Source organism: Stegodyphus dumicola, chromosome 11 (assembly GCF_044657685.1).
Source record: "Stegodyphus dumicola isolate Sdum_Otavi_A_Nest chromosome 11, ASM4465768v1".
NCBI lineage: Eukaryota > Metazoa > Arthropoda > Arachnida > Araneae > Eresidae > Stegodyphus > Stegodyphus dumicola.
This window is the reverse complement of record NC_140778.1, coordinates 109,252,424-109,264,824: the sequence shown is the minus strand read 5'-3', so window position 1 is coordinate 109,264,824 and position 12,401 is coordinate 109,252,424. Positions and strand designations below refer to the sequence as shown.

The 12,401-nt window shown below is 34.5% G+C and overlaps 1 protein-coding gene across 4 annotated transcripts in view; it reads left to right on the top strand.

The window, feature by feature from the left end:
- The window catches only part of LOC118201316 (uncharacterized), a 550,477-nt gene that overhangs the window by 514,384 nt on the left and 23,692 nt on the right, over positions 1–12,401 (top strand). For all 4 annotated transcript variants that reach the window (XM_085827082.1, XM_085827080.1, XM_085827084.1 and 1 more), the window contains 3 exons: positions 1,311–1,418; positions 5,961–6,074; positions 9,741–9,851. In XM_085827082.1, the coding sequence (XP_085683208.1) occupies positions 1,311–1,418; positions 5,961–6,074; positions 9,741–9,851 (333 nt within the window). The remainder of the gene's footprint in view (positions 1–1,310; positions 1,419–5,960; positions 6,075–9,740; positions 9,852–12,401) is intronic.

Sequence of the window (12,401 nt, the reverse complement as noted above, 5' to 3'; positions counted from 1 at the left end):
TCACTAATGATTACTTCTACATGAAAAGAAGATTCCAAATGAATACTCGGAATATGGTAACTAAATGGAAGTAAGAAGATAAACTGAAATACATCGTAACCCTTTGATGGAGCATGAGTTTACCTAATTGACTGAAAGTAAGATCTATTTGCTATTGAAAACGAAAAGTAAAGATATGCAAACCTGGCTCCATCAATGAAAAAAAAGTTTTATTAAAAGGTTTAATATTATCGCAGGGTTCTTTTATAGTGGGAAATAAAAATTAAGTAGAGTGGGCAAAATGTTAAAATTAACTCAACGTACTACCAAGAGAAAGTTTTAAGTCCGATATTTACAGAAGAAATTCCATTTCTTTATCCTAACGACTTTAAAAGAGTGAAACTTTATCAAGACAGAGCAACAAGTCATACTTAAAACCGCTGCATTCCTTGCAAAAATGAAGATTGACATGCTGAAAAATCAAATATTGATATATTACTTTTCAACGTATTCCTACGAAGAAGTCCTCTGATTTTCCCCCATGGACTGTTATGCCTTTGATCTCTTGAAAAGAGGTTTTTCTAAGGCCAAACCCACCACCATCGATGAATTGTGGAAACAGTAGATGAGTAATGGAAATCAATAGCGATGGTAATTTTACGAAATGTTCTTCTATCACAGAAATCACGATGCAGACTTATAGCGCAGAACAAAAAGATTATCATATCAAATATATAAATAATACTCTTTATATTTTAAATATTAATTAAACAGCCCAAAAATCGTTCTAAAGCTATCGTACAGCTACCACCTTCTGTACTTGTTTATTTCATAGAGATATTTAAAAAGTTACATTCTTTGATTATAACTCCATTTCTTCGATGCCTTCAAAGCAAACATATCGAATCATAAGAAATGTGTTGTCACACAGAAAGAGTTTTGTCTCTGTTACCAGCGCAGGAGATGCGCAGGTCTAAGGAAATTTTATCATTGACTTAATTTAAGAGAGTTTGATCTTACCCCACACTAATTCCGACGCTCAAAGAGAATAAAGAGAGAAAGCGCTGATACTCATAAAAAAGGAGAATGTGTTAATTTAGGTGATAAATCTAAGCGGAATGAATTTTATACGATACCCTTCGGAACCAAATCAGTAGTTCATAAAAACAAGCAATTCAACAACAAGCAATTCAGGTTCGTGGAAAATAAGTCTTATAATAAGACGAAATGCAAAATATCCTTGTATACGTATTAACTGTAAATACGTATCGTAAATACATAAATACGTTTTTGTAGAAATTATACTTTTAATATATGTTTTATTACTTCAGATTCTTGTATTGAAACTGAATGCTGGGGAGGAAAATGCAGAGTTTATGATGGCAGGGAATATTGTATCTGTCCTGCCGGATACTCGCTGGAAAACGGAACATGTACGAGTAAGTAACCTAAATAGGGTAATGTATGTCCTTAAAGTAACTTTAATTTTATTTATAAATAGAGGTTTTTTTTTTAATTTGCAACAATATTTTCATGCTAGTCTGAATATAATCTCTAAAGTTTTATTTGCAAAAGTTGCCTTTATTAAAGTGGAAAAGAAAAAACGAATATTGATGTACACCTTGCTAAAAAACGGGGGGAGGGGTGACAATTCTATATCTTCCGTTCTACTAGCCCGATAGACGAAATTTAACTTGCGTTTTAGATCCCAATCACATTATGTTTCGACTACGCGGGACTTGACGTCGAAAGGGAGAATTCTCAGAACCCGCAGAATTCCAGCAAACACACTTAGTTAGGTTACCATTCTCACTTACTACAAAGACTTGAAGGCTAAACAGTAATCGATTATCGCTCAAATCGGGATCACGTGATCCTTCGGAAGCAGAACATTCGTCTGATTGGTTTGTCTCTACTCGGAACCCGAGACATTTTCGGTGAGGTTTGAAAAAAATCCCTCGTATCCGCAACATTGCTTCCGTAGCTAGGCGGGACTTCGCTTTAGGTGGGGCTCTTTTTCTAAGAATCCTCCAGTTTAAACCAGTGCTACCAGAATCTCGTTTCTCAGAAAAGTCCCGTCTAGCAGATACTGTAGCCATGTGTGATAACCTCTTTACAATCTCTCGAAAGCGCGACGACGAAAAAAAGGTGTATCTTTCACGCTTTTAAATAATTTAACAAAGTGCGTAAAGCACATTTGAGTTATTATCGCTTATAATAAATATACCAAATTACAAAACGCCTCAATATATATATTCACGTATATTTTTAGTAATTTTGAATAAAACGTTCTAATGTTTTCCGTGTACACCTAGATGTGTATGTACTTATGGTGATGATAAGAATTTATAATTAAAAAAGATTTTCGAAAAATTTATAAAAATACAAATTTTAAAAGAAATTATAAAATATCAGCGAATTTTATTTGGGTTGAAACTAAATGTTTTAAAAACTACTTGTGCGATTTTTATAAAACTTGACACTTTGGCATAATATCGTAGAACCAAAATATGGGAAAAACATTGAAAAATGTCCGATTTTGTGTCAGAATACATATGTTAGAACAATTGCTATAGATAAATCTAATGTACAGTGTGGTCTTTTTTAAAGTGACAGTGTTTGGAGCGCCCTGTAGCGCGATCTAATAGCCAAAATGGCACCAAACTTGGTATTTAGACTAATCAAGACATGGGAAAAAGGATTCCGTGAAAAACAATTTAGTTCCAAAAAATCGCCGCTAGGGCATTTTGTGGCGCTGCTGTAGCTTACAATAGCGAGAATTAGCATAAAACACGGGTATCAAAGAAAAATGCAAATGTTGTGCGATGACAGCGCCAATAATAGGGCCTATAAAAGCAAGTAGTAGACAGCTCCGATAAATAATCTCAGCTGAAGTAAACGAGCTCATGCCTAGACATGCCTCTCACGTTACCGGAACGTGCATTACTGGTGAAGCTGTATTACATGAATCAATGTAATGTATCCGCAGCTTTTCGGGATTTACGAACCAGAAAAAATTTACGAAAGGGGCCTTTATCGCTGAATCGTCTTAAGAAAACGATTAAGAACTTCGAGGAAACGGGCTTATTGACCATTCGCGCTGGAGAGGACGCAAACCAGTACCAGAAGATTTAATAACTGATGTGGCAACTGCAATTGTCGAAGGATCGCAGGGAACCATTGCTGGTACTAGCAGCGCCCGGGGTGTAGCTCGACAACAGGACATGAATTATTCCACGGTATGGAGAGTTTTGCGGCGCGTTATTGGATTTTACCCCTACAAAATCAGCCGCTTGCTTGAACTGAAACCAAGTGATTATGATAAGGGAGTGACATTCGCTCTATCGTTTCTTGCCAGGGCATAAATTGATGATGCTTTCCCATGGCACATTCTGTGGGGAGATGAGTGCCATTTTTATCTCAATGGGTCCGTAAACACACAAAATAGCCGAATTTGAGCTTCTGAGCAGCCCCACAACGTGCACGAAATCCCATTAAATTCTCCAAAAGTCACTGTTTGGTGTGGTTTCACAGCCGAATTGTAATTGGGCCATTCCTTTTTGAGACCATCACTCCGACAGGACCCCAGACGTGCACCATAAATGCAGAAAGGCACCGCGAAATGCTGCAAACGTTTGTTATTCCACAACTTCAGCAAAAGAACCGTCTCCAACAGACAATCTTTATGCAGGATGGTGCTACGCCACACATTTGGAATAAGGTAAAGCAGCTGTTTCGCCAAAACTTCACTGATGATAGAGTCATAAGTTGCAGTTTTCCAGTTGCATGGTCGTCTCGTTCCCCTGACCTCACGCGATGCGATTTTTGGCTCTGGGGTTATTTGAAATCTCAAGTTTAAGTTGGTGGAGTATCAGATTTAGCTATTCTAAAGGACAACATAACAAACACAGTGCGGAATATTCCTCGTGATATGTTACATACGGCTGTGGAGAACGTTGTGCACAGAATGCACGGTGTTATTTCTGAGAACGGTGCTCACATTGAATGTGATCTAATTCCTCACCGAGGAAGTTAATGTAGTAAATAAACATTAATAATTTAACTGTACGACTGTATGTCTTGATTAGTTTAAATACCAAGTTTGGTGCCATTTCGGCTATTAGATCGCGCTACAGGGCGCTCCAAACACTGTCACTTTAAAAAAGATCACCCTGTATATTCTAAGCCGCGCTTTCGATACATCAAAAGCGCAAGTTAAATTTTATCAATCGGCCCAGTAGAACGGGAAATATAAAACTGTCCTTTTTCTTGCGTGCAAGATGTATATTTAATCATCTTGTCTTTTCTAGCCAGGCCCATGTATCACTTTTCCATCAACTGAATAAGAGGAAGAAACTTTCAAATAAATAACCTCGTTTTTTTTTCTTTCGTGATTCAATCCTCAATTTTTCTTCGAGTTTTCGAAACCTAGGACATATGTTCTTTCTAATATCTAAGATGGGAAACTAATAAATAAAAAACGGGAGGTATATTAAACATTATACGTTATAGATGATTTCGATAGAACTCTTTCAACTATCGCTTTTATTTTTATCTTCATACAATCAGGCTCCACCATCCCCATAGAATAATATTTTGAGGGTCTTTGTTTTTATGCATACTTTAATAGAAAAAAAGAGCTTTCTTCGTCGATGACGTTTTGATAAAATACTTATAGCATCAGTTTTTCAACTTCTCATATTTTGAGCATAGCTAACATGCAACACTGGATATGGTGCATAATATATTTTCCAAGGATTTTGTTTTCTCTTAATTCTTTGAATTTTTTTCAGTTTATTCTTTCACTATTTTTCTCACCTTTGAATAAAGGCAGCTTTATTCACAACAATGTCAATTTTTAGTGGATGTCACTCTTATTTTGATTCATTGCATCAAGCCAGTGGCCTATATGTTTAGTTTTAATACCTATGAATTTATTTTTCATAAATAGTGATACTCCACATAGAATTCGTAGAATGCAGGAAAAAATTAAATTTACTGACGAACCAGATTTAGTGTTTTCTTGGATTCCATTAAAACTGCTTTTCATTTTTTTCATTTGTCAAATATCGAATGCGATTCAAATTTTTAAAAAAATAATTTCAAGAAAGGTCAAGTTATACACGACACACAAAACGTAAGTTGCAATTGTTACCAAGACCTGTTAAAATTGCGTTAAGAGAAGCGTCACATGTACAGAACAGAAATATCTGCCACACTTTCGTACGGATATAATTTCACTGCGGTACCTACAAGAAGTACATTCTAGCACGTAAGCAAAAAGTTGTGTCAACTGCATAGTTACTCCAAGGTTGAGTTGCGAGAAGTAGTAGAATTGTTTCGAAGAAAAGTTCCGAATATTATGAAAATTCAGTATGAAATTAAGATAATGTTTGGGACAAAGTCACGTCCAGTCTTTAGCATATGGTGCCAGCAATTCAAACACGGACACACAAACTTTATTAGTGGTAATAAGCAGGGAAGATCATCAATATCAACCACAGAAGACATGGTACTAAATATTATTGAATAAATCATAGAAAACCAAGAGAGAATGCCTATGAAACATTAAAGGAATTTATCATCTTGAAAGACAATGCTAATTCCATTGTCCCAGTTTATTTTTATTGTTTTAAACTGTGCTCGCAATGAGTTCCTAATTTTAACCTTTTTAATATGCAGAATAATGTGATGTTTTTGCATCATACTGCAGTGCACCGCTCAAGAAAATCTTCTCAATTTAAAATGGTCAAATACAATGTACGTTTTGAGTCCGGTCTTATTACAAAATAATCAACAGTGTTTATAAATAATTATCACAGTTGATAATTATTTTTAAACACTCTTGCATCAATTAATGTGCCATTAGAAAATAAAACTATGTCGTTCTAAATAATTACTTTAGCCACTTTGCTTTTATTCAGGAAGCAATCAGTTTCGTTTGAGCATTTTATGGATACATTTTTCTTGTTTCTTTCCAGAAAGATACTGTGTTGATAAAGGTTGCTATGGCGGAATTTGCAAAGTGGTTGAAGATGAGGAAATATGTACTTGTCCGGAAGGCTTTACACTTATTGGGGAATTTTGCAAAAGAGGTGATTTGAATTATTTTATTGATTAAAAAAATAGTTTAAAATTTGGTTATATAGTAAAAATCTGTGTACATGGAACTCTTTACTGTAGTAATTATTTGGGATCCCCATTTAAAATTACTTGCTCCTGAACGCTGGACGGTTTGGGCAGAGAATACGTTGTCCAGTAAAGTTGTACAGCTTAGAACTGAAACAACCATTAATTACTGTACTTACATATATGGAAGAATTTCACATCCAAAGTAAATACTCCTTTTTAGGAAATGTGTCTATCTAATAAATAAATAATTATAAATGTATAATACTCCCTACGCACCATTTATCTAATTTTATGTATTTTGTATGATTATGTTTTCCTTTATTTATCATAAATATTGTGTCATAGCTCATGTAAACTCAATAGAGCAGCAACCCTTAGTAAACCATGGCCTGCAGTGCCCTGATATCTGCTTTCTTGGCTTGGGCCCTGGGATGCATTAACATATACCCTAGACAAGTGGTCAGCTTGTTGCAGGACCCCCAATCTTCTTCGGTGCAGTTAAGGGACGCCATTCATCACGAAATCTCTTGCATTTATTCGGATATGCTACGTGCTGCAGTTAACGGTGTTGTAACTCGTTTGCAAACTGTAATCTGTAGTGATGGCGGACACACAGAATCAGACTGATATGCTGATATGCTTTAAACATTTTCCTGAATGGAAATAAATATAGTTTTCCTTGAAATGTGTCATTTGTACTATCGACGAAAATTTTAACTAATTTTGCCTTTACCAAAAATAAATCCCCCGTCATGAGAATAATTTTTTTCTCTTTCAGTTCTACTAATTCTTTCAAATTTATGAGTTTTTAAATCAGTTCTACTAATTCTTTCAATTTTTATGAGTTTTTAAAAATATTTACAGATTTTATAGAAAATCCTTTATATATACATATATATCCTGAGACGAAATAAATGCCTATAATATGTATGATAGTGCTGTATTTCAAACTATGCGTAATCATATGCGTAAATCATGCCAGTACTCTAACATGAGATTAATATCATTGATAAGGATGATTACGTTAACTTAGCCGTTGTTATGAAGCATTGCAGAATCTATGCATGTAATTTTCATGCTATCTTATTAATTTTTTGCATATTTATATACACTAGTGCTCGAGACTTAAACAAAAAATTCATTTTTCAGCAATATAAACATGAAATTGTCAAAAAGGGATTTTTTTTTGCGATCAGTACAATGAAAACCCAACTCACTAGAAAGTTATACAACTAATCAACGCCATGACGTCCGAGGGTACTTCGGGACACGCAAAACGCAAGGAGTCAGCGCGTGGGCAAGGAATAGTAAGATTGTTCGTGCAGTATGACTAAACATCAAGGAGGAACCAGGAAAACATTTGGAAGCCTTATGCACATGGTAGAAGGATTGGCAAGCTTGAGGAAGGCATAGTTTAACGTATGTCACCCAAGCACTTGGAGCTGATAAAAGTGTTTTCTCATGAGCTTTAGGAAGCTTTCCAAACGACAGGTACAATTGTGAGAAAGGTCAACGGTGACTGACGACTGATACATCGCTCTGCAAGCGAAAAGAGATCTAAACAAGTCAGTAGGCAGCATTACTATGGACAGTAACACACAGAAACGGAAAGACAATTGTACCAGTTCATAAAGGTTCATAGAGGAATTCATAAAGGTTGCCTTATTCGCTCGCTTGAACGCTGCATACCATTGACACCAGCCTGTTAGCGGCCCTATTTGCGGTGGTGTATAGAACATAAAGACTAGACACCTCTTTAATGGAATTACGCCATCTTTAGCGATGAGATTTGTTTCCGTCTGATACATGATTTTCCGCACCAGTTAATATGGAGAGAGTTACAGACACCCTTCCCACGAACATCAGGGAAAGAGACCATTGAGGTGGTCCTGGCGTACTTGTATAGGAAAATATTGTGGCAAATGGACGGACAGAACTCCGCATTTTCGACATAAGTTCAATTACCGGAGAATCATTACCATGATGAAGTTATCCTTTGTCTTTTCCAGGGTGCCGTTGGTCCCGGCTTTGTTTTTATGCATCACAATGCACGATCCCACGAGACGCATGTTGTTGAGGAGATTGTGGAAATTAATGATATCCACAGAATGGATTTTGCAACGTGCTTCCCTGATTTCAATCTCGTTGGATACTTTAGGAAGACCCCTAGCGGCACGAACGGAGAACACCACACAATTGAAACAGATGTTCCTTGAACGACGGGAACACTTACCCCAAGAACTATTAGGTAATCTGTTATTGACAGACGATATAATGCAACTGTTGCAGTTAGGGAAGATTATATCTTTTATAAAGTCTCTTTGTTTTGTTATCATCTTAGCTGGACAGTTTTTTGTACCAACATTATTCTGTAAATAAAGCCGTTTTCTATTCGCTCCGTACTGTATGTGTCCTATTCATTTTATGCAACTATTTTCCTCGTCCTTTATGTAGTACATCGTGCTTCTGTAGTATGAATTTATGTCTCCCTGTTGATGTTTTGCTGAATAACGGGCAGCATCAAAAAAGTTGCTGAAGTTTTGCGCACCAGTGATATCTCATTTTCCCCCCCACTCTATTAAAATTGTCCACTATGATGACATTCAATTCCACTTGGCTCGACCTAGGAAGAACAACACGTTAAGTTAATCAATTTTAATTTCTAATCTCATAATAATAAGAAAATTGCTTTTGTAAGCATCGTATACCTATAGTTTCAAATTGCTCTTTTTGTAAGAGAACTTATATGCATCTCATGCGAGTGTGAATGCAGAGGATAACTTCACCTTCCCAAAGTTCCTTTCTATACAGAGTTGAGCTTTTGCAGGTAGAATCTTTTGAATGATTAAATAATGTTTAAAGTATTAATTTTTATGAAGAATTAATACTTTAAACATTAGAATGCTTACAGAGAAGAGCCGCTTACAATGAAGTTATGAATATGATTCATTCGCCGAGTATGTTTACAATGCTGTACTTGTTCTCTAGCCCATATGTTCTGTGGTAACACTTATGGTATGAAAGCATTTATCTTGGTTCATTTAGCAATAATTGGCTATGTCTATTAATTTTTCCAGCTACATTAGTAGAACAATACGAGTAAAATCAACTATTTTGAAAAGAACTGAAGTTGTTAGGAAATGTAATTGAGAAATTCTAGCAAAAATCTTGGTAGTGGGAACTAGCTTGTAAAGCTAAACAACATATAAAATTAGGCTTAACTCGACGGGTCTTCTTGACTCGACGAATATGTGCAGTGAATGATTTCGAAATAATACCGAATTCAAACATAAGAATAAATATTCTCCTTCATAATAATTTGTACCATTCATTAACATCTACGAAGCAGTTCCTAGTTTCATACATGCTACATACATGCCAATAATTCAATGTACGCATAATGCAAAAATCGGGCAGCATCTTCTTCTTAACTTGCTAAGTGTCCTGCAATTAGGATTTGAATAGAAGATATAATAATAAGGAGAGAAACTGGAGGAAGGTTGATTAATATAGTAACAAGTGTAGACAATAGGCGTTTCAATTGATAGCAACTGGATCTTAGGCGCATAGTGTTATAAATCATTTAAAGAATGAATCGTGATATTTCGCCTAACGTTTCTTATTTGCAGATGGATGCACTAAGAGTAGCTGCAAGGGTGGAACTTGCAGAGAAACGTCAGACAATACTTTGGAATGCTTCTGTCCTCCGGGATTTGTTCTTGATGGTGATACTTGCAAGCGTAAGGCAATCTTTTCTTTTACCTATTTCGAGAATGTTGGCGTCAGTTATTATTTTTGTAACTTTGACCGCATTTTGTTGTAACATTTTAAGTCAATGAATTTACTTCTGTTGCAAAAGTTTATGTATAAGAACAAAGCGTTGAAATTTTTCTTTCCCTATCCAGTTACTGTAAAAAGAGACAAGAAATATTAGTCAACCTGATCATATGAATAGATTGAATTTACTTCAGATTTCAATTTAAACACATTTATATAGAGAGAGACATTTCTAATGATTGTTTTATCTATCACTTACTAAGAATGCTTACGCAGATGACTAAATAGAAAAGATTTACTTTTAACATTTGTTTATTTTCCTTAATCCTATTTGTTCCAATTCGATGTAATGAATTGCGCTATATACCCATTGTATTTAAAAAAACTGGTATGCATGCTGTTGCAATAAAAGCATGAGCAGCAGAGTGCCCATGTGTATTTACTTATTCTAAAGACATTGATCCTGTAGTATAGAGACAAAAGACTCTTGCACCAACAGTGACAATATTATGATAATATATGCTGCACTGATATGTGATTCCACTACTCGATGTCACTATGTTTAATTGAGTACTTAAACTGATGGTATTTAGAGTATATGCTTAGTATATGCTTCTCTAATCAATCGATTTGAATGAAATCCAGTACGTGTCATGGAGAAATAATATACATGAAAAAATCTAGTTTAACATTTGACACCATATATATATATACATTAGAATTAAAACTTACTATTTACTTGCTTTAAGTATTTTTAAAAATTTTTTATGTAGTATTTAAGTATTTTCTAAATAGGAAATTATATTTTTAAATATATATTTGTTTATTTTTTTTTAAATTGTGAATTAGTTCTTTTTGTTTCTTATTGGTTTATATGGATTATGTCTAGTTCTTTTTTTTTTAGTTTCTTTTTATTGATATGCATATTCGTGTCAGGGAGGTTTCTGTAGACAAGGGTTTCTAAAATACATTAGTTCCTAGATTATTTTTTATTTTTTATAAAAAATTTAAAAAAAAATTTCATTTAAAAAAAAGTTTAATTTAATACTTGACTTTACTTGCTTGTTTCTCAAAAGACTTCATTAGTATTTTCCTTTTAGAACTTTAATTCTTAAATGTTAATTTCTAAGGGTACCACTTTATTGGTATTTCTTTTTACACTTTTGGTTTTGACTTTTACCCTTGCCTGGATGAATGACGAAACACGAATTGAATGATTGGAGAGTTAGGTTTGGAAGCAACTTCCACTTGATATGTCTGCCTCCTGCCTACTCAACAGTCATTCACTTATGCATTATAAAAATTTGTTTGGTCTAATTTTAATTTAATTTGCTAAATTAGTGAATTTATTTTCATGGTTTGGTTTTGCACTTGATTTGCTTATGCTCCTGAATTTAAATGATATTGTAGATTAGTTCGAGAATTAAATCTTTTATATGTTTACACATTTTTTTTAATATAAAAAAATTTTTTTTGGCTTTTTTCTTTATTTTGGCTTTAAATTTGCTTTTTTACTTTCATACGTGTTTGTTAAAATTTAAATTTAAATATATATATATATATATATATATTATATACCATATAATATTATATGCCTATACCATATATATATATATGTGTGTGTGTGCGGCAAGTAAAGGGACAATTGTAAGACAGATAAAAACATTTTATTCCAAGAATGAAGTTGCAAAATTATGTGCTCAGCGAGAGAACTTTCATTGCTTTTCAAGCAATTAAGTGTTAATTTCGAGTTTTCAGTTGCTGCACAGAATATTTTTGGAGATATCCGGGTTGCATTTTGCTCTATGCTGCCTTTCAGCATTGACATGGAGGACACATCTCTTTAACTAAATTATCTTTCAAGGAACTCCATCACCACAAATCACAGGAGGAGTTCTGGTGATTATAGGAAAGATGTGACACTTCCGCTCAAATAGCATTTCCTCTCATCACCGCTGGTGGGAAGCAGTAAATTTTCTAATTGCTGTCAACAATCATGAACAAGTGCTTACACGTAAAAACAATCAATCAGCCTGTGTTTATTGATATTTTGTTTTAAAGCAGCCAGCGTCCATTCATGTTCTGAATGTTTCTTTTGCATTATTAGTTCTTAACAATATTAAAATCATTCGCATAACTCAGTGACGTGCGTCTACTCTAAAATTTGCTTAAATTTCTGACCACTCCTTCTCGGTGTTGCATTTTCAATGTCGAGCAGTGTAAAAGGAAACCAGGCGCACTCGGTATCAACAATTTTGTTTCAATGCAAATTAAGTGACAACATGGGAGATGCATTAGAATCGAAACTGTAAGATACAGACACTGGATAACGACATAAAATGAAGTAGTTTTTGAAAGTTACAGGCTATATTTGTAAGTCTGACAAAGGTGAAGTCCACCTGCCGAATGCTTAGAAACGAGCTAGATAAGAAGATGGCTAGACACCAAACATTTTTTCAATGAAATCTATGAACAGTTTGACAAAGTTCCTGACTTTTAACCAATACACCAGT